At 56.5% G+C, this 22,909-nt stretch overlaps 3 protein-coding genes across 3 annotated transcripts; 1 reads left to right on the top strand and 2 right to left on the bottom strand.

Moving 5' to 3' along the window:
- Positions 1–1,397: 1,397 nt before the first annotated feature.
- LOC309891045 (antigen WC1.1-like) lies at positions 1,398–7,571 on the bottom strand (the record flags this gene model as incomplete). Its single annotated transcript, XM_082785437.1, has 10 exons — positions 1,398–1,417; positions 2,062–2,214; positions 2,921–3,016; positions 3,680–3,820; positions 4,488–4,843; positions 5,366–5,723; positions 5,848–6,162; positions 6,243–6,563; positions 6,678–6,992; positions 7,364–7,571. 10 exons carry the CDS (start codon positions 7,569–7,571, stop codon positions 1,398–1,400), a joined length of 2,283 nt encoding a protein of 760 aa, XP_082641563.1.
- Positions 7,572–7,779: 208 nt separating this feature from the next.
- Positions 7,780–11,249, bottom strand: LOC309891044 (scavenger receptor cysteine-rich type 1 protein M130-like; the record flags this gene model as incomplete). Its single annotated transcript, XM_082785436.1, has 6 exons — positions 7,780–7,877; positions 8,954–9,051; positions 9,360–9,948; positions 10,074–10,388; positions 10,469–10,789; positions 10,904–11,249. The coding sequence occupies 6 exons, from the start codon at positions 11,247–11,249 to the stop codon at positions 7,780–7,782; spliced, it is 1,767 nt and encodes a 588-aa protein (XP_082641562.1).
- A 10,352-nt stretch (positions 11,250–21,601) lies between these two features.
- Positions 21,602–22,558, top strand: LOC309891043 (olfactory receptor 14A16-like; the record flags this gene model as incomplete). Its single annotated transcript, XM_082785435.1, has 1 exon — positions 21,602–22,558. One exon carries the CDS (start codon positions 21,602–21,604, stop codon positions 22,556–22,558), a length of 957 nt encoding a protein of 318 aa, XP_082641561.1.
- Positions 22,559–22,909: the final 351 nt, after the last annotated feature.

Raw genomic sequence — 22,909 nt, 5'->3', positions numbered from 1 at the left:
GGGTGCAGCATTGCCAGGCTGAACCTGTGATTGTTCCCTGTTCTTGGACAGCACCCACAGAGATGGTGAATTCACCTGCCTCTGTACACAGTGGATGAGAGGGATGATGGCAGACAGGCTTCTTTCAGGAGGAAAGAGGGAGCTGCCAGGAGAGCCCAAGCACTCGGCAGGGACAGTGTGTGCCAGGGAGTCAATAGCATGTGGAGCCCATAGAGCACGGGCACGTCCCAGGTGGAGCCACCCTGAGGTACTAAATCTGGGTGGGAAAAGGAAAAGCAGAGCTCTGCAACAACAGGGAACACAGCAGGCATAGAGAAAGCTCTCTGTTGAATTGGTTGTTATACCTCTGGTGAAATTTCATAGATTGAATACAGTGAATCACCCCAAAACATATCCTGACATTGGAAGTGAGCTGGACTCGATGATCCTTGTGGGTCCCTTCCAGCTCAGAATATTCCATGAGTCTCTGACTCTGAAGAAGGCCGGCTATCTGTGCCGGCTATCCATGGCCAAGGAACCACTTGTGTGGGAGGCACTCAGTGCCAGTGCCCCCCACCAGCTGGCTCTGCCTCCCCAGCCTGGCTAGCACGGCCCTGCAGAGTGTCCCCATGGCCCTGTGCACCACAGCCCCCTTGCTCTGCAGAGCAGCACCACCAGCTGGGGGCTGTGGGCAGCATGGGCAGGGGCTGCGGGAATAGCTGCTCTGGCCATAGTCTGCAAACTTACTGAGGGTACACTCAATCCCATCATCTAGGTCATTAAGAAACGTATTAAACAAGATAGGCCCCAGTACCAACCTCTGGGAGATGCCACTTGTAAAGGGACACCAACTGGACTTAACTCCATTAACCACAACCCGCTGGGCATGGCCCTCCAGCCAGTTCTTCACCCAGAGAAGACTATACACAGCCATGAGAGATGACCCAAAGGGATTAAATAGATGCTCCAGTAGGTGTTCCAGCCCACCATCCCACTACCAAAAGCACCTCCCAGCCTGCAGCAGAGGAGCCTGCTGGGGAAGAGCTGGAAGGCTGTGGGGACCCACCAGCAGGAGCTGGTGCCAAGTCCTGCCCAAGGGTCCAAGACATCTCCTTGTTCAGCTCTTTTACCCGATCTTTCCCTGCCTGTGGGTGCTGGGCAGGCATCCTTAGGCTCCATGGGGGCCAAAGGCAGCAGAAGGTGGGCACTGCCAGTGAGTGTCTTCTGGGGCTTCCCAAAGATCCACTTTGTCTGGAAACCGTCTGTGGCTGGCAGGACAGAAATGTCTCTGTCAGTAGGAATAGTGTCCAGAGACCAGGGGCTCTGTCAGACCCAAAGCCAGACCCTGATCCTGCTGGCTCTAAGATGTGTCCCTTCCCAGCCATTGCATCTTTGAGCTCCTCTCCACTCCATCAGCCTCAGGGAGACACCCTGACACCTGGGCAGGGAAGCACTGGACCTGGGGCAAAGCCCCCAGAGGGTTTTAATATGAACAAATACCAACACACAGCATAAAAACAGGGGAATACCAAGAAGGCAAATACCCATGTGCATCTGCTGACTGCTGGAAAAGGGAGACCAGACAATTCCCTGGCACTCACGGCTCTCCCAGTGGCACTGAGCTCTCCTCCCTCCCAGATGCACCCAGCTGCTCAGCAGGGCTGGGCTCTGCTGGCCTGGGGCTCTGGAACTCTTGTGCATGGGGCTCTGGTGTCACATCCTGGGTGTCCTCATGGAGACATGCCAGAGACACCTCTTCAACATCGTCATAGCCCGTGCTTCCCAGGAAAGGTGACGAGGTGTCTCCCTCAGCTCCAGGGACCCCAGCACTTCTCCGGGAGCGCAGGCTTCCCCCTGTAAGCATCAAGGCAGGCTGTTGTGGTTGGGCCTGTGGGGTGCCCCTCAGAGTTGTTTATCAGCTTCCTCGTCTTTACCAGCCTGAGACATTCAGCCCATTCTCCAGCCCCCACAAAATGTCCCAGGACAGGTTCTCCATGGATGGTCAGGCTTTCAATATGCCATGGATTCTCCTAGGCCTGGGGTTGGCACCTAGGAAGTGGCAGTGCTGCATTGCCCTCTCACCTGTGACTGCATCCCTGCGCCCATCTCCTTCCTCTGGTGTCCTGGGCACTTCCCAGTCCCCCTGCCCAGGGACAGGATCCTCCCCAGGGTCAGAAACCTCCCCAGCATCATCATAGCCATCTGCTGGGGAACCTCCGGGCAGGACAGGGACATCTGAAAGGAGAGGGAAGGTGGTGGCAATGAGAAGAGATGTCCTGCAGAGCAGAGGATGGGAGGGTGTGTGGGGACACAGGGCTGACATGCTGCTGGTGTCAGGGTCACAGCAGAGCCTTCATGCTTCCAGCTCTGTTGATAACACTCGGTGTCACTGCTGTCTGTCTGGTCTGTCTGCAGAGAGGAGACATGGAGCCCTTCCTCCCCCCCGCCCACCTCTTATCCCTGGGTGTGGCCCCAGACCATCCTCCTCCTCATGTGCCTGGGGTAGGGCTGCATCTGGGTCAGGGACCCCTCTGAAAAGGAGGCTGCAGAGAGCTGCAGTGAGTGCTGTGGGATGAGCCCTGCTGCCCTGACTGGTGGTCAGCACTGCTGGGGATGGGCACCCACAGAGCTGGGGGTGCATGGGGAGGAGACCAGTTCCTTGGAAAGAGACAATTCTCAGAGGGACTCCAACAGCTGCCCTGGGAAAGCCCTTCACTTAGTCCTTGATTCAGGGCCAGGCAGAGAGGAGCTATCCCCTCTGGGATGGGCAGAGCCGGTGTGGAGGAAGCTCCTCTTTGGGGCTCAGCACCTGGATGCTCTCCCAAAATCCCCACAGCCCAGCGATTTTGGGGACCATGGGCAGGAGCTGCAGGACACAGCCCTGGTCTGGGGCAGGGAGAAAGGGCCCCGCAGATGTGCCTCCACAGGGACCTGCACCCACCTGAGAGACTGAACCTCGGCTGCTTCTCCCACGCCAGGCTGTAAGCGATCTCCTCGTACACGGCCTCAGCGAAGGGCTCCCCAGCTCTCCCAGAGCCTGGGGACAGAGGCAGGGCTGATCTGGGGATGGGCAGAGAGGACCCCACTGGGCTCCCTCACCCCGTTCCCTAGGCCAGCACAGGGCTGTCCCCACAGCACAGCCCCACTGTGTTGTGTTGGCACTGCAACCACATCCCCAGGGAGGGCAGCATCCCAAATGGAGATGGTCTGGGACAGAGTCAGCCTCGCACCATCCCTTTGGAGACAGCCCTTGTGCCCCTTTGGTCCCCAGGTCATATCCCAGTGCAGACCCTGCACCAATTTCCCCATTTCTCCTCCCCATGGAGCTGCTCCATCTCTGCCCCACACATCAATAGCACAACACGTGCTCTGCTGGGGGGTGGCTGATACAACGGTGATGGACTCCACTGCCCCATGCTCCTCCTGCCAGTGCTGCCCAGAGCACTGCCAGCAGTGCATCCTCCCCTTCTCACCCAGCCCAGCTCTCACATTTCTCTTCTCACCCCAGAACTGATGCCTCAGGCTCTGGACTCTCTCCACCCCTTGATGTTGGTGCCCCATGGTCTGTCAGTCAGTGGGGCAGCACATGGGGCAGGAGGCAGCACACGGCTCTGTTTCTGTGCCCCAGAACACCAACACCCCCAGCACCCCCAGCCCTGCCAGGAGGCATCTACCCCAGGACCACTGGGGAAGGACCCACCTCTGCGCCGAGCCCTGGCGCTTCGCACCTGCCCAGCCAGGAGGGCCAGGAGCAGGCAGAGGAGGGCCCCCAGGATGATGCAGATGACCACAGGCACCGAGATTCTATCGCTGCTGGTGGTCGGACGGCCCCGTGAGGGATCTGCATGGGCAGAAACATGGCAGGGGCAGCATCAGGCATGGGAGAGGCTGGGGGCAGGACATGCCACTCCTGACCACACAAGGCAGCAGGGGTTGGGGGGGGGGATAGGGCTGGGTGATGGGGCAGCTCCCACCCTGCTGGGTCCATCACAGACTTCTCCCAGCTGCTTCGGCTTTCTGGGAGTCTCACAGCCCAGCAAGGAGCCCCTTCCCCTGGCTGTGGGTCACAGCGTGGACATGGACAGCCCCAGCCCTGGGGAAGGACAGCTTACCTGCTTGCAAGGGGGGTGTTGCTGTCCTGGGTGCAGCTGCAGGGGAGCAGAGGAGCTGGGCTGAGAGGCTGGGGCTGTGGCACCAGGCAGCCTCCCTGGCAAATGACCCCAGCATGTGCCACCTGAATTGTCCCTCCTTTGGGGCTGGGCAGGGTGGCAGGGACAGGGCCCAGCACCACTGCTCTGGGCTGCTCACAGGACAGTGCAGGCAGCCCAGGGGATGTGCTGGCACATCCAGCCCCACTGAGGCTGCTCCCCACCCAACACCAGCCCCCCACCCTTCAGAAACACCCTTGCTCAGGCCAGCAGCGGGGCCATGCCAGGATCCAGCAGGGCAGACACCCAAGCCAGCTCCTTGCCAAGCCCCCAGCCATGTCTCCCAGCCCCACTGCTCACCTGAGCAATGCACAGCCGCATCTGCCTTATGCTGGCAGGCACCGCTGTCCCCTGGCTGGGCCCAGCAGTCCTGCAGAGACAGCTCCGTCCCCCTGCACTCCATCAGCCACATGGGGCCCGTCCCCTCTCCAGCAACAGCCTGGCCCAGGGCATAGACCGCGGGGCCACAGCCCAGCTGCCTGCATGCCACCTCGGCATCCCTCATGTCCCAGGCATTGTCACACAGCGTCCCCCAGGTGCCGCGGTGCCAGATCTCCACTCTGCCCGAGCAGCCGTCCTTGCCTCCCACGGTACGGATCTTCTCCCTGTCTGGGGAGGCAGCGATGTCCCATGGCACCAGGACAACTGGGGGAGCCCTGCCAGGTAAGGGGGGCACGTGCAGGGGCAGCTCCCTACCTGTGCAGCTGGTGGAGTTGGGGCATGCAGCCACCTGTGGCCTTTCTGTCCATGTCCCAAAGGAAAGAGAAATTGGGCTGAAAAGGGCTGCTCTGGGGGTCATGCAGAAGAAAGCAGGGCTGACCTCTGCTTGCACATCCCCATGCTGGGTCAGGGCAGCAGCAGAACCCTGTTCACTCAGGGGACACACACGGCACTGCAGGGGGGAACCAAGTGCTCGGCCCCACAGGGTCCCTGGTTCACAGAGCAGCAGGAGGCTGTCCCAGGAGGGGGGACTCCTGAAAGCCCTGCATGGTCTCCTCTGAGACCTTGCCTGGAGTTGCCTCTGCATCCCCCAGGCAGCTGCTGGCAGCCCGGCTGTTTGCTGCTGGTGGACATGGGTGGCTCTGAGAGCTGAAGTCACCTTTGTGCCACCAGCAGCAACAGGGTCTAATGCAGGAAGTCAAAGCCCCTCTGGGTTCCTTCTCTGCATTTCACCATACCCAGTGGGGAACAGGACCTGGTGCCTTGATGGCTCAGATTTACCATTGCAGGTGATGTGGGTCTCTTCTCGGAGGTCATCACATGACTGCGGATTCCAGGGACGAGAGGGACACTGCCAGAAGGAGCTGTTTCTCTTCCCACACTCCACATGATCCAGCCATGCAGTGCCAGACAGCTTGGCAGAGTTTCTGATTATTTCCCAATCCCCCTCATTCCCACAGCCCAGCTCCTTGCACACCAGTGACACCGTCTTGGTGGTCATGGAGTTGGAGCAAACGCTGCCCCACGTCCCGTTGTAGAAAACTTGCAGGCGCCCGGAGCAGCCGTCGCTGTTCTCCAGCCTCAGGGCCATGAACTCTGGAAGGAGGAGAGGCCCCAGGGACATCCTTGGATGTCAGCCACTGATGGCCTTGGCCCTACCTGGTTCTGCCCTCACCCAGCCTAACTGGCCCCAGCTCCCCTCCCCACTCCCAGCACAGACCTGAACAGATGACTCCCGCGTCCTCCTTGTGCCTGCAGTCGTGCTGCCCCCAGGCCTTTGCAGGGCAGTCCCAGAGAGCAGCTTCAGCCCCGGAGCAGTTGACGCCATCCAGCCAGATCTGCCCGGAGCCCTCCCCAAACCGAGCAGAGCCGGCTGCCTCCAGGGCCCCTCCGCAGCCCAGCTGGCGGCAAACGACGGCGGCGTCGGCCAGGTCCCAGGCGTCGTCGCAGATGGTGCCCCAGCGCCCCTGGTAGTAGATCTCCACTCTCCCGGCACAGCGCCCGGCCCCGTCCACCAGCCGCACCCGCCGGCTCCCTGCAGTGGGGAGAACCCCGGCTGTCAGGGGCTGGCTGCCCTCCCAGCCCCACACCTGGAGGACGTGCAGCACCACTCACCCCGGCACACGACCCCCACGTCCTCCATGACCCCTGCTGCCGGTGTGCTCTGAGTCAGGGAGGTGTTGCAGAGGCTCAGGTTAGCCTCGTGCCCTGCACACCGCACCCCACGCAGCCCCACAGGGCCTCGTCCTCGCTCGGCCCTCACGGGGGTGTAGGCTGCCTCTGCCTCTCCGCACTGCAGCTGCCGGCACACCACGCTGGCCTCCTGCATGTCCCACTGCTCATCCAGGACTCTGCCCCACGTCCCGTGCTGGAAGACCTCCACGCGCCCATCGCACCGGCTCTCTCCGCTCACCAGCTGCAGGGGCATGGGGCGAGCTAGGCCTGGAAAGAGGAGAAATTCAGCCTGGTGCTGCCATGAGGTCCCCAGCTGTGGGTGGCCGTGTCACACACCAGGGGCAAATGGACTTTGCAGCACTGCCCAGCACTCACCTGAGCAAATGACAGCAGCAGCGTTCTCCTGAGAGCACGGCGAGGCCCCCAGGGCAGTCACCAGGCACTGCCCCAGGTGGGCTTCAGTCCCGTCACAGTGGAACGAGTCTCTCCAGACGGGGCCAGTTCCTCTCCCAAAATGCCCTCCTCCAGGAATGGACTCAGCAAAGCCACAGCCGAGGTGCCGACAGAGAACGTGGGCGTCCGAGAGGTCCCAGCGGGAGGCACACAGGGTCCCCCATGTCCCCAGCACCTCCATCTCCACCCTGCCCTCACACGCTGTGCTGCCGTTCACCAGCCTGAACCCTGTGTACTCTGGGGACAAAGGAGGGTGAGAGAGGCCACATTTGTGCTCTTGTTCCCACAGGAGCTGCAGGAGAGGCCAAAGGAACAACGTGCCTTTCTCCTCCCGACCCAGCACTTTCTCCTCTCCATCCAGCACAGCCCAATGCCCACACTGCTCTCCCACTCCAACCACAGCCCCCATGGGCACCATACCCACCCCAAGTCCTTACGTGTGCAAGTGACATGAGTGCCATTGCTGTGGGTGCAGGCCTTGTCCTTGGGGGCCCCCGTGGGGCAGAAGGAGAGGACGGATTCATGCCCCACACACTGCAGCTCTCTGTCCCAGACAGGACCGGCCCCTTCTCCCAGCTGAGCTGCCCCATGGACAGACAGGGCTGTGCCACACTGCAGCTCCCTGCACACCACCTCGGCAGCTTTGGCACCAAAATGGGAGTGACAGACAGCTTTCCACTGGTCCCTGTCGTAGATCTCCAGACTTCCTGAGCAGGGGCTGTCCCCTCCGACCAGCCGCACAAATCCTGGAGCAACCAAGGAGACCTGTGAGTTCCCAGAGCCCTCTGGCACTTCCGTGCCCACCTCCCACCTCATCCCTGAGGTGGCCACATGCAGAGCCCCACGGCCAGCCCAGCAGCTCTCCGTGGGTGCTGATGGCACAAAGAGTTCAGGGCCCCCCTGCTGCTCCTCAGAAACCAGCCCAGCCCCTGGGCTGCCTGCAATGAAACACGCACAGCATGTGGGCCCAGCGAAATGGGCCCAAGCACTGGGGGCTGCTGCAGCTGGCTGTGTCCCACCGGGCTCAGGCCAGGCTGAGGAACCCCTTGGAGTTGCCAGAAAAGCCCCCTGTTCCCAGGGGCTCCTGGGGCTCTTGGGGAACTGCTGTTACATGGGGCACATCTGGGGAGCAGGTAAAGGGGGGTCCTCAGGCAGGGAGAGTGTGTGTCGCTAATCATTCACAACCCCAGCCACCAGCCACACATGGAGAAAAAGTGCAGGCAGAGAGCAGCCCTGGGTTGATACGAGCTCTCGGTATGAGTGCAGACACCGAGGAGAGACAGGAGGTGCTGGCACAGCCCCTGGGGCACAGGGTAGGCAGGAGAGGCTGAGCAGTGGGTCAGCATAGCCTAGAGGGGCCGTGTCCCTGGAGGCTGGTTCTCATGGGGTGACCCTGGGACAGGAACAGGGTGCCATTTGCCACCCTGCTCCTCTGCTCAAGCCCAGTGCTCCTGCCCTCTGAGCAGCCTCTCTGCTTTGGCCAACATTCTCTTGTCTGCTCAGGGTACAACCCAAAAGTCCTGGGCCATTGCACGCCCTTCCCTGAGGCTGCTGGTGGCTGGGGGAGCTGCTCTAGATTCCCCTGGCATAGGGACCAGCCTGTCAGACGGGGCCTGGGCAAATGGAGGAGAAAGGCGGGAACCAGGCAACACAATGGGGAAGGGTGGGGGCTTTCCTCTCCCAGCCCCGGCCACCTCCCCAGGGTTGGCTGCTCCAGCTTCAGGGCGAGGCTCAGTGTGCTCCCACTGGGCTTTCTCCAGGGACAAGGGACACCAGCAGTGACAGACCCAGCTCAGAGTGCAACTTGACACACAGAGCCATGTTCTGGTGTCCACTTGTTGCTTCCTGAGGTCACAGCCACATCCCTTAGAAGTGTCCTCATCCCAGAGGTAGGGAACAAGTTCAGTCCTTACCTGAGCATGTCACTCCAGCATCCCGTCTGTGATAGCAGCCTGTTTGACCCCAGCCATTGTGTGTGCAGTGAGACAGGGCAGACTCAGTGCCATTACATTCAACATCATCCATCCAAATGGAACCAGATCCTGGCCCAAAGTGTGCATTCCGAGGAGCTTCAAGGGCAACCCCACAGCCCAGCTGCCTACAAACCACTGCAGCATCGAAGATGTCCCAGCGGTCACTGCACACGGTTCCCCACTGGCCCTGATGTTTCACCTCCACTCTTCCAGCACAGCGCTTACCGCCATCTGCCAGCCTCACCTCTGCAGTTCCTTCAAACACCAACACAGGAAGGGTCAGGAGAGCTTCGAGCCCCACAATATGGGTCTGCAAGTGCTCCCTGCCCAGGCAGAGTCACAGGCCCCAGGGTGGGAGCCCTGTCCCCACAGATTGTCTCTGGGGTGTTCAGTGGGGTCCTTCCTCTGCCCATGTGCTGCACTGGTCTGGGAGTGCACTACTCCAGCCTTCCTGGGCAGTTTGCTACCCCTCAGCCCCATACCCCCTCTTTCCACCCCAGTGGCCTCCTGGGCAGTTTGCTACCCCTCAGCCCCATACCCCCTCTTTCCACCCCAGTGGCCTCCTGCCCATGCCCACCCAAACACCACCCCCTGTCTAGAACAGAGTTCCCACTCCTGCCCAACCCAGTACCCTCTACAAAGCCCCATGACTCTAGCCCCATATTTCTTCCTGTCCATCTTCTGCCCCAGGCACTTCTCAAATGCACAAAACCCACAGGAGCTGCTGGCAGCCTGGCCGTTGACTTCTGCTGGTGAATCTGGGTGGCTCTGAGAACTGAAGTCACCGTTGTGCAACCAGCAGCAAAAAGGTCTAATGCAGGAAGTTGGAACCTCTGGGTTCCTTCTCTGAATTTCGCCATACCCAGTGGGGAACAGGACCTGGTGCCTTGATGGCTCGGATTTACCATTGCAGGTGATGTGGGTCTCTTCTCGGCTGTCATTACACGACTGCGGATGCCAGGGAGCAGAGGGACACTGCCAGAAGGAGCTGTTGCTCTTCCCACACTCCACGTGATCCAGCCATGTGGTGCCAGACAGCTTGGCAGAGGTAGAATCTGTTTCCAGTTCCCCTTCATTCCCGCAGCCCAGCTCCTTGCACACCAGTGACACGGTCTCAGTGGTCATGGAGTTGGAGCAAACGCTGCCCCACGTCCCGTTGTAGAAAACCTGAAGGCGCCCGGAGCAGCCGTCGCTGTTCTCCAGCCTCAGGGCCATGAACTCTGGAAGGAGGAAAGGCCCCAGGGATGTCTTTGGATGTCAGCCACTGATAGACTTGGCTCTAACGGGCTCTACCCTCACCCCAGCCTCACTGGCCCCAGCTCCCCTCCCCACTCCCAGCACAGACCTGAACAGATGACTCCCGCATCCTCCTTGTGCCTGCAGTCGTGCTGCCCCCAGGCCTTTGCAGGGCAGTCCCAGAGAGCAGCTTCAGCCCCGGAGCAGTTGACGCCATCCAGCCAGATCTGCCCGGAGCCCTCCCCAAACCGAGCAGAGCCGGCTGCCTCCAGGGCCCCTCCGCAGCCCAGCTGGCGGCAAACGACGGCGGCGTCGGCCAGGTCCCAGGCGTCGTCGCAGACGGTGCCCCAGCGCCCCTGGTAGTAGATCTCCACTCTCCCGGCACAGCGCCCGGCCCCGTCCACCAGCCGCACCCGCCGGCTCCCTGCAGTGGGGAGAACCCCGGCTGTCAGGGGCTGGCTGCCCTCCCAGACCTTCAACTGGGGGACGTGCAGCACCACTCACCCCGGCACACGACCCCCACGTCCTCCATGATCCCTTCTGCCGGTGTGCTCTGAGGCAGGGAGGTGTTGCAGAGGCTCAGGTCAGCCTCGTGCCCTGTACACCGCACCCCACGCAGCCCCACAGGTCCTCGTCCTCGCTCGGCCCTCACGGGGGTGTAGGCTGCCTCTGCCTCTCCGCACTGCAGCTGCCGGCACACCACGCTGGCCTCCTGCATGTCCCACTGCTCATCCAGGACTCTGCCCCACGTCCCGTGCTGGAAGACCTCCACGCGCCCATCGCATCGGCTCTCTCCGCCCACCAGCCGCAGGGGCATGGGGCGAGCTAGGCCTGGTAAGAGGAGAAATTCAGCCTGGCACTGCCGTGGGGTCCCCAGCTGTGGGTGGCCGTGTCACACACCAGGGGCAAATGGACTTTGCAGTACAGGCCAGCACTCACCTGAGCAAATGACAGCAGCAGCGTTCTCCTGAGAGCACGGCGAGGCCCCCAGGGCAGTCACCGGGCACTGCCCCAGGTGGGCTTCAGTCCCGTCACAGTGGAACGAGTCTCTCCAGACGGGGCCAGTTCCTCTCCCAAAATGCCCTCCTCCAGGAATGGACTCAGCAAAGCCACAGCCGAGGTGCCGACAGAGAACGTGGGCGTCCGAGAGGTCCCAGCGGGAGGCACACAGGGTCCCCCACGTCCCCAGCACCTCCACCTCCACCCTGCCCTCACACGCTGTGCTGCCGTTCACCAGCCTGAACCCTGTGTACTCAAAGACAAAGGAGGGTGAGAGAGGCCACATTTGTGCTCTTGTTCCCACAGGAGCTGCAGGAGAGGCTAAAGGGACATAGTGCCTTTCTCCTCCTGCAGCACTCTCATTTTAGGGCTGTAGACCACCACCTCACCCCACCTGTCCCCCACCCAGCACAGCCCAATGCCCACACTGCCCACAACCACAACCCCAGTGGACACCATCCCTACCCAATTCCTTACGTGTGCAGGTGACATGAGTGCCATTGCTGTGGGTGCAGGTCTTGTACTTGGGGGTCCCTTTGGGGCAGAAGAGGATGGTGGATTCATTCCCCACACACTGCAGCTCTCTGTCCCAGACAGGACTGGCCCCTTCTCCCAGCTGAGCTGCCCCATGGACAGACAGGGCTGTGCCACACTGCAGCTCCCTGCACACCACCTCGGCAGCTTTGGCACCAAAGTGGGAGTGACACACAGCTTTCCACTGGTCCCTGTCGTGGACCTCCAGACTTCCTGAGCAGGGGCTGTCCCCTCCGACCAGCCGCACAAATCCTGGAGCAACCAAGGAGACCTGTGAGTTCCCAGAGCCCTCTGGCACTTCCGTGCCCACCTCCCACCTCATCCCTGAGGTGGCCACATGCAGAGCCCCACGGCCAGCCCAGCAGCTCTCCGTGGGTGCTGATGGCACAAAGAGTTCAGGGCCCCCCTGCTGCTCCTCAGAAACCAGCCCAGCCCCTGGGCTGCCTGCAATGAAACACGCACAGCATGTGGGCCCAGCGAAATGGGCCCAAGCACTGGGGGCTGCTGCAGCTGGCTGTGTCCCACTGGGCTCAGGCCAGGCTGAGGAACCCCTTGGAGTTGCCAGAAAAGCCCCCTGTTCCCAGGGGCTCCTGGGGCTCTTGGGGAACTGCTGTTACATGGGGCACATCTGGGGAGCAGGTAAAGGGGGGTCCTCAGGCAGGGAGAGTGTGTGTCGCTAATCATTCACAACCCCAGCCACCAGCCACACATGGAGAAAAAGTGCAGGCAGAGAGCAGCCCTGGGTTGATACGAGCTCTCGGTATGAGTGCAGACACCGAGGAGAGACAGGAGGTGCTGGCACAGCCCCTGGGGCACAGGGCAGGCAGGAGAGGCTGGGCAGTGGGTCAGCATAGCCTAGAGGGGCCGTGTCCCTGGAGGCTGGTTCTCATGGGGTGACCCTGGGACAGGAACAGGGTGCCATTTGCCACCCTGCTCCTCTGTGCAAGCCCAGTGCTCCTGCCCTCTGAGCAGCCTCTCTGCTTTGGCCGACATTCTCTTGTCTGCTCGGGGTACAACCCAAAAGTCCTGGGCCATTGCACGCCCTTCCCTGAGGCTGCTGGTGGCTGGGGGAGCTGCTCTAGATTCCCCTGGCATAGGGACCAGCCTGTCAGACAGGGCCTGGGTGAATGGGAGGAGAAAGATGGGAACGAGGCAACACAATGGGGAAGGGTGAGGGCTTTCCTCTCCCAGTCCCGGGCACCTCCCCAGGGTTGGCTGCTCCAGCTTCAGGGCGAGGCTCAGTGTGCTCCCACTGGGCTTTCCCCAGGGACTAGGGACACCAGCAGTGACAAACCCAGCTCAGAGTGCAACTTGACACACAGAGCCATGTTCTGGTGTCCACTTGTTGCTTCCTGAGGTCACAGCCACATCCCTTAGAAGTGTCCTCATCCCAGAGATAGGGAACAAGTTCAGTCCTTACCTGAGCATGTCACTCCAGCATCCCGCTTGTGAGTGCAGTCAGATAACCTCTGTTTTAAATACTTGCAGTTAGTCAGGGCAGACTCCATGCCATTACAGTGAATAGGATTCACCCAAATGGAACCAGATCCTGGCCCAAAGTGTGCTTTCTGATGAGCTTCGAGAGCAACCCCACAGCCCAGCTGCCTACAAACCACTGCAGCATCGGACATGTCCCAGGAGTCACCACACACGGTTCCCCATTGGCCCTGATGTTTCACCTCCACTCTCCCAGCACAGCGTCTGCTGCCATCCACCAGCCTCAGCTCCGCAGCCCCTTCAAAAACCAACACAGGAAGGGTCAGGAGAGTTTTGAGCCCCACATTGTGTCTGTGAATGCCCCCTGCCCAGGAAGAGTCACAGGCCCCAGGGTGGGAGCCCTGTCCCCATAGGGTGCCCCTTGGTCATTTGGGACCCAATCCCTCTCCTCCCCATGGGCTATGCTGGGATGAGGGTACCACGCTCCAGCCCTCCTGGGATATTTGCTGTCCTACAGCCCTCAGCACCTCCTCCCACCCCAGTGTCCCCCTTTCCCTGCTAATGCCCACCCCCACACCACCTCCAGCCCTGCACAGGGCTGCATCTCCTCCCCAGCCCCGTGTCCCTCAAATATCCCCCTGCCCTTGAGCACATTCCATTGCCCATTGTCTGCCACAGGCACCTCCCAAACCCACCATCAAACACAGGACCTCTTGTGTGCCTACAGAGCACAGAGTTGATCACAAGGATATCAACAGTCCACATCCCTTCCCCGTCGCTGCTGTCAGACCTGTGCCTCTCCCATAAAGATAGGCACAGATTAAAGCATGCGACTGGGAGACTGAGAACATCGTCCCTCTCATTTCAGTGGTGCCTGGAAAACAACCCCACTCCCAGAGGGATCCCAATGACCCCACTGGTGCCCACTCGCCCAAGGCTATGAAACAGACGAGCTGGCACTTACCTCTGCATGGATGCACCCAGAGGAGCAGCCACAGCACCCAAGGGGATAGGAGTCCTTCTGTCCCCATTCTGAGGGTCCTGTCCTGACAGCAAGGCCCTGCTGCTGGAGCTCCTGGGGACCCACAGGGCAATGGCGATGATGGGAGAGCAATATATCTGTGCAGATGCTGTCTCAGCTGCAGGAGGAGCCAATCGAAGCAGCAGGCACCTTTTTAGACGTTATCGGCACTTATCTCCCCTCCGACGCAGCCCAGCTCTCCAATGAACTTCTCCAGCGCTCTTCATGACCATATATGAGGGATGGCTCCGCTGCGGCTCTCACGTCACTGCGGTGGGAGATCATCGTGGGGTAGGGCTGGATGTGGGGGCAGATGGCTCTGAAACCCCTTGCAGCCTGCTGTGGGAGCACGGAGCATCTCCTAAGCTGTAGCATCCAAGAGCCCAAGGTGCGATTGTCCAGCCGTCCCTGCGCCATGGGATCCACGGGGCTGGTCCTGCAGTGGGGCTGTGTCAGGGCTGTGCCAGTCTAGGAAGGGACCAGCCCCTGCCCCTGATACAGCCCCCTCTGTGCTGGCAGCAGCAGCTGGGAAAGGCCCTTGGGCAGGGCCAGAGCCCCGTTATGGGGGTGCTGGCTGTCCCGTCCCTCCCCAGGGAGCTTCCTGTGGGGTCCCGGCAGCAGCCAGAGCTGGTCCAGGGCCTGCCCTGGCAGCAGAGCTGCAGCCCAGAGCCTCAGGCGTCTCCCTGGCTCTCAGCGTGTCACCCAGGGGCCGTTATTCCCCGCGGCGGGTCGGGAGCTGGAGCCTGCCTGCCACTGCAGGTGCACAAACCGCAGCCCACGTGACATGGCGCCCGAGCAGGAAGACGGTGGTTTCCTCCTGGCCCCGTGCCCAGGCATGGCCCTGCGGTGCCTCCCAGCTTCCTCACAGCTCCAAGCCCGGCAGAGTCCAAGAAGTGTTGGGACAATGCTCTCAGACGTATAGTTTATTATATATATATATGTATATATATATATACACACACATATATATATACACACACATATATATACATATAGTATTTTTAATGGATCACAAAATTTTATAAATACATACAAAATATATTTTTTACTTATACACTATTATGTTATATTATTATGTATTTCATTAGATTACATGTTATTAATAATATTTTATATATTATTTATATATATAAAAATATATAGATTTTATATTATATATATTTATATATATTTATATATAAATATATATAATAATATTTTATATATTATTTATATATAATATTATTATATTTATATAATAATATTATTAATATTTAATATTTTATATATTTTAATAATATTTTATATTTTAATATTTTATATTTCATATTATATGTTATGTATATTACCAATAATATATATCATATTACATTATGTTATTTGATATATCTTTATATTACATACAGTATTCTAGTATATTATATAGTATTATGTTATATTATACAGTATATTATATAATAATTATTTTTTTATATTTTTTATTTTATTACCTTAATTTTATACACATTACATATATATAATGTTTATTTTATATATGTATTATACTTTTAAATATTTTTTATTTATTTATAGCTTTTATAATTATTAAATAAATATATATATATATATTTTTGTCTGGTGGCTGGAGTTGGACTCTCTGATCTTCAGTTCTTTCCAACTCGGGATATTTCATTATTCTGACCAACCCAGCTCCAGGTGATGCCATAGCATCTTCACTTACCATGGGCCTGTTCCTGGTCTGTAGTCAGGCAGCAATGACCTCACAAACACCTACACAATTCTTGGTCTGCCAGCTCCTCAGGCACCAGTGGCCTCACAGGTACAACGCATGGGCATTGCCCTGACCTATCAGCTACTTGATCACCAATGAGCTCCCCACAGACCCACACATGCCATGTGCTTATTCCTGGCCTCCTGGCTTCTCAGGCACCAGGGTCCTCCCAGCATCTAGCACAGGCCATGTTTGCTCTCGGCCTGTCAGCTACTCAGGCACCACTGGTGTCGCAGGAACATTCACCTGCCGTGGGCCTGCTCGTGGCCTATCAGATCTTCAGCTGACAGTGACCTCATAAGCACAGATGACCTATTGGAAGATGTCAGAGTCCCTGCCCATGACAGGGGGTGGGTGCTCATGCTCAGCTGGCTGTTGACCAACATCCCCAGGTGCTTTTCTGTTGGCATCTGTCCAGCCACTCTTCCCCAAGCCTATGCTGCATAGGATTGATATGATGCAAGTGAAGGAGCTGGCACTTAATCATTGTTGAATGTCATGTGATTGGACTCAGTTCATCAATCTAGCCTTTCCAGATGCCTCTGAAAAGCTTTCCTTCCTCACGAAGATCAACTGTCCCAACTAACGTGTTATCATCTGCAAATGTACTAAGGGTATACTTGATTTTCTCATTCCGATCATCCATCAAAATAGTAAACAAAGCTGGACCCAGTACAGAGGCCTGGGGAAAGCCACTCACGACCATTCACCAACTGGATTGATCTCTCTTCACTCAGACTCTTTGAGCATGGCCATCCAGACAGTTCTTCAGCCAGCAAACTGTACACCTGTCCAAGCCATGGGCAGACGGATGGGTTGTCATTCTGCAGGGCTGCTGCTACTGAGTCCACACTGAGAAGATGTAGCTCCTTCTATTATGCTTTTTGTGATGCCCTGTGCTCAGTCCTTTCAAACCAACTAAGCATGAATCTGGTGCTTGTGATGAGCTGGTTCTCAGCTCATGTTCCAGTTACTTGCTAGCATTTATCATTGTTGTTGAGTTTGTACAGCACTGGCATTCTTGCATTCCCTTTTGTCTCTGTTTGCTTGAGTCTGCATTGTCAGTGGTAGTTCAGGAATACTGGAGGGGTGGCTGCGGGAAAGCATGAGGTTGCATCTGTCACGGTGGGACCTCGGTCAGCATTCACAGTGCAGTGACTCAAGCTGTGGCACAGACAGGAATTCTATCCTTTGAGGGAATCCCAAAGGTAATTCCTTCTTGAAGGGTGATGCCATCCTGAGTTGTGTCCTTGCCTGTGCAGCATCTGTCAAATGGCTGATATAAGTTTCTCCTCAGAAGAAAGTCTCTATCATGAGGGGCTGTCTAGAGCTGGGCTCCTCTCCACAGTTCTGACACAGAGTCTTCTCTTGCAGGGGCTCTCCAAGGGCTGCAGCCTCCTTCAGGCCACATCCACCTGCTCCCACATGGGGTCTTCCGTCAGCTGCAGTGTGAAGATCTGCTCCAACATGGTGCACCACAGGGGAACGTCTTCTCCAGCACCTGGAGCACCACCTCACCCTCTTTCTTCACTGACCTTGGTGTCTGCAGGGTTGTTTTCTCTCACAGTTTCTCAGTCTTCTCTCCCAGCTATTTTCTCATGCCATTTTCAACCCCTTTCTTTAAAAAGCTCTCATAGATGTACAAACAACATTACTCATTGGCTGAGTTTGGCCAGCAGCATGTCCCTTTTGGAGCCAGCTGGAAGTGGCTCTTCTCTAAGAAGGGGCAGCTTCTGGACTCTCCTCACAGACACCAGCCCTGCAGCTGCCCCCTGCTACAAAACCCTTTCCATGGAAGTCCAATACAACCTCCCACCCGCAAAGTAAAAACAGAGCCCAGACAAGCAGCAGCAGACCCATGAGCTGGCAATGGCAAGGCACATCAAGGCCTTCTAGCAGAGGCAAACCCTGGGAGAACTGCTCTGAGTTTTTTTGGCTTTGCCCTCCAAGGAGGGTTTTGGCAGGGGTTGAGCTATTCCACACTTGTGCTTAGGTGGGAGGTTAGAAACCAGCCCAGGTGTTTGTACCAATCCCAACACACCCACACACATCCCAGAGCAAAAGGAACTGCACTACCACAGGCCACCTCTGCACACCTGTGCATTTCCCTACAGGACACATTGGGTGACACACACCTTGGACATTCCAGGATGAAGGGGCCTCTGCAGAGATACTGGAGCTTGGCTCAGGGCATATGCTAAACCTGCTCTGGGCTGGAAAGCTCCCCAAAGTGCTCAGTGCGGTATTTCCAGCCTGTGGAGTTCAAGTAATAGTCAAACAAGCTTTGAGGATGTGCCCCAACACCCACCTGCACAGCCATGGGCCTCCTGTTGCCTCCTCAGACCCTGAATCACAGCTGACCTCAGCAGAGCATCCCCACCCATCTCCTCTTTGAGTCCTGTGAGCTGATCACATCCGTCTCACCTCACCTGCCTCCTCCAAACCAAGTGATTGCTACAGGACCTCTCAAGCCCTGCCCAGCCCCATGAGGTCAAACTGCTTCAGTTAGGTGTCTAGACCACAGGAATGCAGGATTTGGGGATTAGGTGTTCAGGTTAGGGTTTAGGAATTAGATCTTGCCTTCCAGGGTTAGTGGTTGGGCAGAGTATTAGAGGGAGGCCTGTGTTTACTGCTTTGGGTTCCAGTCTGTGTGTAGTGTAGAGACTGTTATTTGTTGGGATTTTCTTCAGGGCTCTGTTGAGGAGTCATGTCATGGAGTTCAGTGCTAAGGATGAAAGGCTGAGGAATAGGGTGAGAATTGAGCTAAGAGTGGATGGTAATGCCTTATGGGTTTGGGACTAGGCTAACCCATGCCAGGTGAGGTTTGAGGTTAGGGGTAAGAGTAGTGGATTCCTTGCAGAGAGAGGGATAGCATTTAGATGTAGGGGTAGGGCTTACAGTTACTGCTTAGAAATATTGCCAGGGCTTGACATGGATGTTTTCCTAGTAAGTGTTGCAGCTCACAGCCTTACCTGAACCCCTCTTAACTCTTCAAAATCTTTCCTTTCTGTTAGCGAAACCCCTCTTCTCTCTCCCAAATCCCCCACCGTTATTCTCCCAGCTTTCCCCTGGCCTTACCAAATGTGTCACCCTGTTGGGGGCAGCTTTCTGAAGGCCTTTATGACCTCAGTGGCTCTGCCTCACTGCTGTTGGCCAGCCATGTGCTGGGACAGAAGTGACCTCACAACCAGCATCCACAGGGCTACAAGGAGCTGTTGTGCTCAGGAGGCCTCTTCCCAGCCCACCCCCCCAAGAGCTGTGGGTGCAGGGGATGCCCTGCATAATCGCTCAGGTACTCTGCCTGCCAACCAGCTCATGCTTCAGAAGGCCTGCCACACATCTAGACTCACATTTCCTCATGCAGCCTTTAGAGAACAAGGGCCCAGCTCCTGCTCTGCTGCTCCTCCCTGTCTCTGCCAGGAGACCAGACCAGCCCAGCCCAGACCCTCTCTAGCACTCCACAGCTCCCTCTCCTCTCTCCAGTCTAACTCAAACCAGCCACCAGAGGAGACAAGTCTAGGCTGGCTCCAAGGCAGCAAATGCAGAATGGAGGGCAGTGGCTGTGTCTCTGCTGCAGCCATCTGCAGGAGATCCCTTACCCTTCCAATGTGCAAGCTCTTTATAATAAGATAGAGAAAATCTACATGAAATCTAAACAAGGAAACCTTTCCTATGAAGTAGTGAGGAACGGGAAAAGGTTATTCGGAGAAGTAGTACCCCACTCCCTAGTAGTTTTCAAGGCCAGGGTGAATGGGACCTTTAGCAACCAGGTCTTGTGGAAGGTGCCTCTGACCATGGCAGTGTGGCTGGAACAAGATGGTCTTTAAGATCCCCTCCAACTCATGCCATTCTATAGTTCTATGATACTGGAGGCCCCAAATTGGTTGTGTAGCTTGTGTAGACAGAAGGATTTCAATTCCTGTGAAAATGTTTCCTTCCCATGTATTACAAGTGTCACCTTGTGGGTATGCAGTCTCATAATGGAACAAGAAAAGATAATTCTCAAGACAAACTCTTCTTTTGAATTACAGAAAAAGAGAGCACTGGAAATAAGTGTCCATCCCCAGCTGCAAGAAGAGACACCAGTAATTGCTTCAGTCATTTTCAAAGTTGATTCCCCTGGAGGCCCAGGGACGTGGCAAGAGCTCCCTGTGCTGCTGAGCTGGGTTGGGCTCCTGGGCACAAGGGGAGCTCCTGGCAAGTGGGCAGCACTGCAGAGAGACAGCTCTGCCCAGGAGCAGCTCCTCTAAACAGTGCAGCAGGGCTGGGGCACTGCCTGCAGGGGACAAGGGCAGCTGAGAGAAGGGAGGGAGATGTTAAAGGCAGTGTGAAGGGGGGATGCTGAGAGCTCACTGCAGGAGAAATCTTCACAGTCCTGAACAGGGTAAGTCTCCGGCTGCAGCGCAATGCAGCTCATGTTCCTGGTGCCATCTCCAGATTTGATGGAATATCCCACAGTCGACAGGGGCTTTCAGGAGAACACTCAATGTTTCTTTGGATAAGAGGAGAGCAACAAGCTCCAGAGCATGGATTCTCTTCCATAAACAGAAGAGGGACAGGACACGAGAGTTCCTTCTTGAAGGGCCAGCTGCAGGCTGTGAAGGCAGGGTGCAGACAGGGGTGGCCAGGGCTGTGGTGCAGAGCAGGGTCCCTGCTGTGCCCCCGGGGCTGTGTGCCGGGGCAGGTCCTCTGCCGCCTGCCAGGCTCAGCACTCAGCCTGCCTGGGGAGCTGCCCAGGGCGCTACGGGGAGAAGCTGTGGGTGGAAGGAGCCCCCCAGCAGGGCAGGACAGGGCAGGGTCCTGCTGGTGCACTGAGGTTACTGTTTCCCAGAGGCTGCTGCCTGTGGAAGGCTTCTCACAGATACACAAAACCCCCAGAACACCTCAGAGTGGACTCCTCAAGGGAAAGTTCAGAGGAAGAGTTTCCTGAAGACATGTATTCTGTGCTTTGAGATTTCTCCTCTTGCTTTGTGGGTGGCAGTTAGAGATGGAATTTATTTCTCCATTTGGATGAAGGCACTGAGACCGCAGTTATTGTAAGGTCTTTTAGGTCTGAGCTGCTCCATAGCCTTTGAAAACATGGAGTTATCCCTGAAAATTACCCTGGGACAGGAGATATCTACAAGGCAGATGTGAGTACACTGTGGATGGGATGGGTCTGTGAGCAATGGCATGGAGGAGATATGGGGACAGGGAAGAAGACCCCAGCAGGGACAGATTGAGGCAGGGGCAGGGAGAAGAGAGGGAACTGCCTGAAACTCCAAGGGAGAGGGGATTCAGGCACTCCCTGACAGGCCTGCAGTGCAGGCACCTTCTCTGCAGCAACCCCCTGCTCTCCCCTGCCACCCAGCACAGCCTCTGCCCTCAGGGGCTTTAGGGCATGAGCCACCTCCTCCTCAGCTGGACCTCCAGAAGAGGAGAGGAACCTGTTTCCTGCAAGGCGATACGCAGTTATCAGAATTATATGAGTACTTGCCCTGCAGTGTCACTTCTCTAGGTGGCATGCAAGCTTGGTAAGCTAAAGGCTTCCCTGCATGCCCATCTGCCTGTCTGTCAGCAGGTTGGACCACTGCAACGTTCTTTCTTATTTCTAAACCTGTGTGTGGTTCTCCCACTCTCTTTGTCTGGGGTGCAGGTGGATGTAAGTTCTGACATGGACTGGCAAGGCCTTGCCCTGAGGGTGTCTTCTTGGGAAAAAACTGCCCAAGCTTCATTTTAAAATGATAGGGATGGTGTCATTGAGTTGGGAGGGTAGGAGAATGAGCTCACACATTTCTCATTCGTCTCTGGGGACAGTGATTTCTTTTAGAGAAGCAGGTGGGTTGCTCAGGGAAGTTAGCCTAACTTTTCTCTGTTTTTCCCTCCATGGACAGGCAACCATGCCCAGAGGCAGCAAATGTCCAACAGCAGCTTCCCCACAGAATTCCTCCTCCTGCCATTCGCAGACACACACGAGCTGCAGCTCCTGCACTTCGGGCTCTTCCTGGGCATCTACCTGGCTGCCCTCCTGGGCAACGGCCGCATCCTCACAGCCATAGCCTGCAACCACCGCCTCCACACCCCCATGTACTTCTTTCTCTTCAACCTCGCCCTCATCGACCTGGGCTCCATCTCCACCACTGTTCCCAAAGCCATGGCCAATTCCCTGTGGGACACCAGGGCCATTTCCTATGCAGGTTGTGCCACCCAGGTCTTTATGTTTGTTGTCTTTCTCACAGCAGAGTTTTCTCTCCTTACCCTCATGGCCTATGACCGCTACATTGCCATCTGCAAACCCCTACACTATGGGACAATAATGGACAGCAGAACTTGTGTCAACATGGCAGCAGCTGCCTGGGGCAGTACTATTCTCTATGCTGTGCTGCACACTGCCAATACCTTTTCCCTTCCCCTCTGCCAAGGCAATGCCCTGGACCAGTTCTTCTGTGAAATTCCCCAGATCCTCAAGCTCTCCTGCTCAGATGCCTACCTCCAGGAAGTTGGACTTCTTGTAGTTAGTGCCTGTTTATTATTTGTTTGTTTTCTTTTCCTTGTGCTGTCCTATGTGCAGATCTTCAGGGCTGTGCTGAGGATCCCCTCACAGCATGGCCGGCACAAAGCTTTTTCCACGTGCCTTCCTCACCTGGCTGTTGTCTGCCTGTTTCTTAGTACTGCCACATTTGCCTACCTGAAGCCCTCCTCCATCTCTTCCCCTTTCCTTGATCATTTGCTGGCAGTTCTGTACTCGGTGATGCCTCCAGTAGTGAACCCCCTCATCTACAGCATGAGGAATAAGGATCTCAAGAATGCAGTTAGTAAACTCGTTTTGGGGAGGTTTTATGGTACTCATAAAGATCCCTTCACTCTCCATTGATGAATCTCTATACATCCCTGTCCAGGCTTCTGTTTTGGTCATTCTAATTACTATTATATACTTTTTTTCTTTTTTGTCATTATGTCTGTTTTTGCCCTTTGCATTCTACATAAATATTTTTATTCCCCCCACTTCTATAAATGAATGAACCAGTTCTGTCCCATATGGAGGCCCATATGTGCATTTAACACTGTAAGTGAGTCAGTGAAGACTCTCTCATAGCATCTCTAAGAAAATGGAATTACCCCAGTGCACTTTCTGAAGACTGGGCTTTCCTTCCCTAACAAGTGCCGAGAAAAGGCCCAAAGCATTGCTCCCCAGAAGGGTCTGCTCTTGCTTCTGTTCAGGAGG

The sequence above is a fragment of the Aythya marila genome (assembly GCF_965140915.1).
Source record: "Aythya marila genome assembly, contig: HAP1_HAP1_SCAFFOLD_154, whole genome shotgun sequence".
Classification (NCBI taxonomy): Eukaryota; Metazoa; Chordata; class Aves; order Anseriformes; family Anatidae; genus Aythya; species Aythya marila.
This window is presented reverse-complemented; position numbering and strand designations above follow the sequence as displayed.